The sequence below is a fragment of the Hyalella azteca genome, unplaced genomic scaffold (genome assembly GCF_000764305.2).
Source record: "Hyalella azteca isolate HAZT.00-mixed unplaced genomic scaffold, Hazt_2.0.2 contig7558, whole genome shotgun sequence".
NCBI lineage: Eukaryota > Metazoa > Arthropoda > Malacostraca > Amphipoda > Hyalellidae > Hyalella > Hyalella azteca.
The window spans coordinates 75,420-83,699 of NW_025937681.1; the positions used below are offsets into that span (position 1 = coordinate 75,420).

The window sequence follows — 8,280 nt, forward strand, 5'->3', positions numbered from 1 at the left end:
AAAAGGAAGTTCGCTTTTTCGATTTTTTTTTTGTTTCACTAATTTTAAAGCAAAAGGAAAAAGGGGATGGCATCATGGGAGGTGTGTTGATACATCAGGGGATATAGTTGATGCAGCATTTTTCAGTCATTCATCAATTATTGGAATAAGCGAATTTCAATCGAAGAATCTACTTGAAATTTCGAGTATCGAGTTAGTGAATCAGTAATGAAATTATCATGCCGATTGGTTAGATAATATATTGATTAATTAGGAAATAGTCCATTTTTTTGCACTGCTGGTAAATTACTTGAAATTGATCAACAGTACTTATCAGTCTGCTTATATTGCAAGTTCACAAGGAATTTAAAAGCAAAGAAAGGAATTTAAGATTGTCGAACTGATGATGGAGCTGGACTCTGAAACGTTTTCAATATCGATATGGTGAATTCGCTTGGCGTTTTCTTTGCTTTTAAATTCCTTATTGATCAACAGTGAATGAATTTACAGTCATTTTCATAAAAAAATAAATGCTAACTGAATTGCAATATCGCTGCACTTCTGCATACATGAATGATCAAGATAAATGATCACAATAGTCCCATTGTCCAGCCTTCGCTGCTTCAAAATACGAACATCGCAAGAATTTCGCATCAGTACAATAAAAAATCAGTGTATTGGCATAACTAAAAAACTTCTATTTTTCTTGGTATTCCTAATATATTTAAGTGATCTTACTAAATTTATTGTATCCAATGTGTCTTATAATCCTGATAATTTATATCTTTAAATTAGCTTCATAATCGCTGGATACCTGTCGTAAATTATACCGCCTACTTACTTAACATTACAAACCATAACATAAATCCGTACATTGGACACCTAAACATTGATACAAGTTTAATTCACGCACAGAAAAATCAGAGATATTGTCCAAATTATAATGCCTCTGTTCGATTGTGTTGATCATTGGCGCTGACCCAGTTCGGCCCCGAAAATCAACGTATTATTGTCACGGGCAATATGTGCGTCGCTATTAAGACAAATAACGCATGCATTTATCTGAGTACAAGTCATTCGGGTAATGTCGAAAACACGGGCCAGGTTCTCAGAACTGATAACGGCATTCGTAGTTTTAGGACACTTGTAACTCCCAGCTTCATGTCAACGATAGGAGGCTTTCTTAAAATGTCTGAATAATTATTCACTAACATGCATAGATGGTAATTACTTTTGCGAATCTGCCTCAATGCCCCATGTTTATTAAATAATTGTTACCACTTTACCGCAACTGTAATTATCTTCAGGAATTGGACTTAGTTAAGCAGTAACGTCTTCATATACGGTAGTGTTGCTTAATCATTGACATCGTTGTGTAAGTAATACCCAAAATTTCACAATATAGACTATACTTATTAGAGGTAAATAATTTATGCATGATAATAGATCTCTTTCATATAGTGCACTATTGATATCAGGTTCGATTTAGACCTCTAAAGACAATCTGCAGCCTTGATTTATAATCGAGAAATGATTCCGATTCAGTTGTGTATTTATTCACAAATGAATTTTAAAAGCATTACGTGAAGCGGTGCTACACGGCAGTTAAAAGTTACAACTGACAAATGAATGTGTCTTATTCGTGGAGGGCATTATCGGTATTTGAACAATAGCTGCTTTATTCTGGGAATATATAATTTTTCAAAAGGTGTTTCGAGCTAACAGCAATGTTCAATAAAGCCATCTGTGAATATTATAATGTGCATTAAAGTCAGGACAAGGAATCAAATTCGGATTATGAGCCATTCGGAAAAATAATTGATTGATAATAATGCGGCAAATGTATAAAATTTCTCGCTGGAGTTTAGTGTCGAGCTGATTCGCTCGATGCAGCAACCACTGCAAACATTCCAGAGCCCTTGTGTGCATCGGAAAAATGTACGTATATAAGAAAATATTTTCCTCTCTTAGAAGATTTTTCAAGAAGTTGATGCTTCCATACACTTCGTTGTAAAACCTTGGATCGGTGTTACGGTTAATTTGAAAACCATGAGATGGGGTTTCTGCCCGATTAAATTCACAATTTTCAGTTGCTTCCATCAACTCATCCTTCTGGGAATTATCAGCTTTGGGTCGAGCCACGCTGGTTCTTGATCCACAGTCGTTCATGTTCATTTCAGGATCTTGTTCAGTTTTTATTTCATTTGATTGAGGTATCTCTGGGCATTGATCTGATACAGAATGTCTTATTGCATCCATTGTTGAATGCTCCCCAATCTTTTCATTGCTCCGATGGCTGTGCTCCATACACTCAGCCACAGAAGGCAGAACCTTTTGACCAGCTTTTATCAAAACGAGTGGCGACGAACTCTGGTCGTAGTTCGTCCCTAATGCACAGCTACCATCAGCGTTGGCTTGGTCAGCCCAGGCGGTCCCAATTTTTTCTGGTGCGAATTTATCATCATGATTGGTGTGGATCGCTTCGCCATTCCGACCTGCCACTGGTGCACCTTTACCTTCATCGTTCATTTTGTCCGCACCAGCGTTCGCGCCTGTCATTGTTACATCTCTGCCATCACATTCAGCTTGGGCAGAACTAGCGTTCTCACATTCAATCTGACCGCTTTTGCCGTCAGATTTGAATTGATCAGAACTGGCATTCCCACCTGCAAATATTTTGCATCTTCTGTCAACTTTAGCTTGGTCAGCACCGGTGTGCTGACCAAGGTGTGCTCGGTCACCTGTGAATAGTTTGCATCCAATATCAGCGTGTGTTTGGTGGGCAACTGCGTTGTCATCTGTGGATGTAGCGCCACTGCCATGAGCTTTGGCTTTGACAGAACTGGCGTTCGTATCTGCATCTTGATCGCTTATGACATGAACTTTGGGTTGGTCAAAACTGGAGTTCATACATGCTTGTTGACTGCCTCTGCCATCACCGTCCGCTTGGTCAGAACTGGCGTTGATACCTGCTACTTGACTGACTCTACTGTCAACGTTGGTATGGTCAGAGAAGGCATTCACTTCTGCCATTGGTTTGTCTTTACCATTAGCTTCTAATTGGTCAGAACTGGCGTTCACGCACGTCACTTGTTTGCCGTCAACTTTGGGATGTTCAGATTTGTTGTTCTTCCTCCTGACTTCATGGGATATAGTTTCATTTCTATTTTCTGCCACTGTACAGACGGGTTCATCGATTTTTTCCCTATGATGATCTTCCGAATTTTCGTAATCATCATCTGACATATCTGCGCTAAAGTGCACCTTTTCTCTATCTGTACCACGGATTTTAGAGTCAGCATCTTTTGGCACCAAGGGACAGTCGCCGTTATCCTCTTCGTTCTTCGACAAACTTGATTCATTGTCAACATGATTTTCATCAAGTGTCGACAGCTTGCGCAATTTCTCAAGTAGCCCATTCTTAATTTTCTCGGCATCTTTTTCGACCATACCATCAATGGCGCTTAGAAATTCGATGACCTCTTCTGTGGATGCTAGCAAAGAATTGAGTTTGCTCCTAAAATCATAACAGAAATGTTCAAGCTCGTCTGCAACTTCCAACTGCTTCATATAGTTTCCTCGTTCTGTCTCAAGTTGACCTAGCCATGCCACTGCTTCGGAGACCTGATTTTTGAACAACGGAGGCATCATGCCGAGTGATACGGCAAGTTTGAGAGGAAGTTCCTGAGATTGAACTAGAAATATACCGTACTTTCCTTGCTTGTACTGTCTATGTCCATCAGAACCCTTCTTGCCTTTTTTGGGGGCTCTGATACTGATCGAGGTATCAGCCTTACGTTCAATAAAATGCTTCAAATTATTCTCTCCCGGAATCTTTGATGGGTCAGGCACTAAGTCTCTTAAATTGAAACAAGTTGGATGGCCTGAGGATTCGCTTATATCCTGAGGATGGACAGATTGGCTTGCCAGTTCATGGGCCCAGAGTGCAGCGCCTTCAGCAATAGCTTCATCGGCGTTGACGGTCATGTTGAGATTGGCTGTGCCGAAGAAATCCATAATGATCTGCTGAACTCTGGGAATCCGACTGCTGCCTCCGACTACGATGACGTTTTTCACTTCAGCTTTAAAAATATTTGCCTTTTTTATAAGATGACTTAAAATCGCCTTCAATTTTTCGTCCAAAAATCCAGAGAAAGTTTCTTCAAATTGATTCCGTGTAAGCTTGTGTTTAAACTCCATATGATCGATGCCCAGGTCGTCACTTGTTACTTGCGTGTCTTTCAAGAGAGTCAAATTTAATTTTATTTTCTCGCAAGAAAATTTTCTTCGCAATAAATCCCGTGGTGCGTTGGGTTCGTTGTCTTTGAATTTTAGGTTGGCAATCTTTTCAATCTTGTCCAACAACTTCCAATCCAAATGATCCCCACCTAAGGCCTCATCCCCACTCGCTGCCAGCACTCGCACCTCTTCTTCGCTGACACTTATTAACGACGCGTCAAGCTTTCCCGCTCCCATGTCGAAAACTAGGACATTGTGAGGCTCTAAACGATTCTTGTTCTTAGTGTTAGGCAAAGTGGAAGCATTTGGTTCGTTGATGGGACCTTTAAGGTTGTCCTTGCTGGCCAAGGATGTTGCCGTTGTTTCGTCGATTGAACCCTTCAGGTTCTCCCTGTACACCAAAGCCGTCGCCGTCGGTTCGCTGATGAGGTCCAGCAACTCCAGGTCGGCTATTTTACACGCGGTCACAATGGCCTCGCGTTGGGCGTTGGTGGCGTAAACGGGCACCGAGACCACGGCGCCCCCAATCTCCCCCAGCGCTGCTTCAGCTTCCTGCTTCATCCTCAGCAGCAGCATGGCGGCCACAAGTTCTGGTCTCAGCTTCAGAACATCTCCTTTACGGTGAATTGTTATCATCGGTCGGTTTCCGTCTTTAGTCATGATCGGCGCATACATTTTTCTATAGCTGACAGCACGTTCGTCCTCACAAGCTCTTCCCAAAATATTCTTGACTCCGTAAATCGAGTTTCTAGGGTTGTGCAGCGCCTGGTCTTTAGCCTCGCCCCCCACCAGGTATTGCACGTCGTTGAAGGCCACCCAGCTGGGGGTCGTCCTGTCCCCTCTTGCGTTCGGCAAAACTTCGGCTTTGTTGTTCCTGACGGTCGCCACGCAGCATTTTGCCGTGCCGAAGTCGATTCCGATTGTTGGCTTCGCCATCATCCTGAAACAAAAATGCGTCAACAATTTTTAACCGGAGATCAATCAACAATTATTATTCTTCGTTATATTAACGAGACTATTTACATAACTCAATCCCTTGGCACTCCACGAATGTAACTCATTTCAATCCATGGCATGAATACAACTCAATTCCTTCATACATAAACACCTGAAATATTTTTTAATATTATTGCCATTGTCCTTAATTATGCAGGCAGAATTAGGACCATTTCGACTTAAGAATTCTCGTCACCGCCGTGTGCAACGAGCCTGGCCTATATGATGCTGCAAGCTTACGCAAGTAACTCGACTCTCGTATGAGTTAAGACACGAATTTTTATCGCTATCGGGGCTATTAAGTTGTTATCGCTGTCCGTTGAAAATTTTATAAATCGCGACAGTTTTTTTCAATTACCGATCTTATCGCTAGACAGCAGTGTGAGCGGCATCGGCCAGCAATGAGCCCATCTATCGCTACAACCTCACTCGTTTTCGGACGTCCAACGTTATCACTAGTTTATCTAGCGACACATTTTGACATAAAAATTACTAAATTTATAAAATCTCCCGCCAAGTGCGTGTGGGAGTGGATGCAGTGAGGAGGCAAATGAGGAAGTGGATGAAGTTATTGGCTGCAAGATGGTGGATAGTCGGGGTAAGTGTGGAGGTAGGGCTGTGCTGGGATTATGTTCAGATGGGTTGGCGTGATTGCCTTACATTCTATAAGAACGAACAGGATTAAGCAGTGGTTGCTGACTTACGGGCTTCAATCAGCGAGCAACTGGGCAGATTTGCGGAAATCCAGCTTGGTCTGTGGCTTTTGGCTCAGATGCTGAATGTAGATACAATAACGCAAATGCGGTAGGTATTGTAGATACAATTTGAAAGATGTGCGCGATAAAACGTTTCAATACGATAAAATTAAAAGAACAGTATTATAGTTGCGATAATCGATGCGATCGGCACGATGTTATTGGTGTGATAAACGCTGCGATTGACATGATATTATTTCAATTATTTTAATTAATACGGCAATCGACTTTATTGGAGAGAAACTCGTATTCGAGTAATGCTACATAAAAAATTTCAATCAATTTCACATTGAATTGATTTCTTGAACGCATAGACGGTCCATCTCTTACAAATGAGAATTGATCAACAGACTACACCAAATATTACAGACCACACAAAAAAACACGAAGGCTCCAATTGAATGGATGAATGGTGGATGAACGCGAGTCGGGGTGAGGATGAATGGTGGATGAACGCGAGTCGGAGTGAGGATGAATGGTGGATGAACGCGAGTCGGGGTGGGGATGAATGGTGGATGAACGCGAGTCGGTGTTGGGATGAATGGTGGATGAACGCGAGTCGGGGTGTGGATGAATGGTGGATGAACGCGAGTCGGGGTGAGGATGAATGGTGGATGAACGCGAGTAAGGGTGTGGATGAATGGTGGTGTCTGCTGTTGCACGTTATTATTTTATAATAAACAAATAAACATTTTATTATGGGAGTTTTCTATGATGTTTACAACCTCATATAATAAAGATACTGCCGCGCTACATAGACACTGCATAGCAACATAGCCCATAGTAGAGGTTCCGGTTACGATTTAATCTAAATTAATTATTAAAATATTATTTATTTCATCAAAGAGTTTAGTGAATTGAAAAACTAGGCGAAGCAAGTGAATATCATTGAACGTAGTTCTAAAAACTAGCTTTACTTTTAATGTAAAACTAGAATTTTCCTCATTTACAAAATTCCAACTGAACTGAACTAATTTATAGTTTCCAATTGTTCACAAAATAAGCGAACTTCTTTTCTTCACATCACGCATGACACATCATATCAATTGCAATAGGCAAACAATTAAATTTTGAGACAATTACAACAGAAACTTTATCGAGAATGTCCATAGATTCCAGTTCTCACCAGGCAAGTTTAGACTTCATTAAATTAACTTATACATTTATCACCGAAACAAATAACAGTTACCACACTTAAATTACACAGTGTTTCAATAAATTGTGAATAATTCTAATAGGAATTACCTTGAATTATGAGTTAAATGCGTTTTTCCAGCCTCGCTGACTGCTAACAACCTTCTCTGCCGTCACCAAGCTTAGCTATGCATGATAACGGTCAGCCTGCGCTATCGATAACACAGAAAAAATTCTTGCCACTCTAACAAATAATTTCTGTGTATTTAATCTGTAAATTTCATCTTAAGCGGGTAACTCTATATTGAGACCTATTTTTATTACTATTATAACCATTAAACCTTGATTTATACGCATGATGTATATTTTTCTAAACAATAATTCTAAGTGGTGTAGTTCTGCTATATTGAGTTGAGTGGAAGTTCTGTGTTATTACAGAAATTTCTCGACATTTGGCAACACTGCTGCCACGTTGTAAGGGTTGCCAGGCAACGCCAGACAAACACGAGCGTCGACGACGCACGTTACGAACGCGTTTCGTCGAACGAGTTCGGTCGATCATACGAGATATAAATTAAATAATATGCGAAATGTTACCACAACACTGAATTTAAAATGAAAATATAATTTAAGTTAATTTTTTGTTGATAAGAAAATAGATCGTACCAGATTTAATCGAAATCTTGTTTAAATTGTGGTTCTAGGTTTAATAGCATCAGTTTTTCCTCTATGAATAAAGATTTGATGAAAAAAAAATTGAACAAATATTGTGGATTTAATCCCCGTTCAGTTGAAAGTAGGAGTAAAAATTTTCAATTATTTAAATAATTTTTTCCTACGATAGCTTTTATCCTCATTGTTCTAGTGTCACTGTTCTAGTGTCACTGTTCTAGTGTCACTGTTCTAGTGTCACTGTTCTAGTGTCACTGTTCTAGTGTCACTGTTATCATCCAATGTCTGCCCATCCGATGTCTGCTCATCCAATGTCTGTTCGTTATTATTCGTCTGCTTGTCACCAAATACCAAAATTTGCAGCGTAATTCACATGCCCAGTCGGCAAGTGTTTTAAGAGCCATCAGCACCACTTTCAACAGATGTTGAAGTGGTGTGGTGTTCAAGTTGATTTTCTGTGCACTCCGTACTTAATTTTTTTCTTTTGAAGAACATAGAAATCTGA

General features: G+C 40.2%; 1 protein-coding gene across 1 annotated transcript; it reads right to left on the bottom strand.

The window, feature by feature from the left end:
- Positions 1–414: 414 nt before the first annotated feature.
- On the bottom strand, positions 415–7,270 carry LOC108665332 (heat shock 70 kDa protein BIP3-like). Its single transcript, XM_018152077.2, has 2 exons — positions 7,215–7,270; positions 415–5,158 (listed from the first exon to the last, which is right to left on the bottom strand). Exon 2 carries the CDS (start codon positions 5,155–5,157, stop codon positions 1,711–1,713), a length of 3,447 nt encoding a protein of 1,148 aa, XP_018007566.1. The 5' UTR covers position 5,158; positions 7,215–7,270; the 3' UTR covers positions 415–1,710.
- Between the last annotated feature and the right edge of the window lie 1,010 nt (positions 7,271–8,280).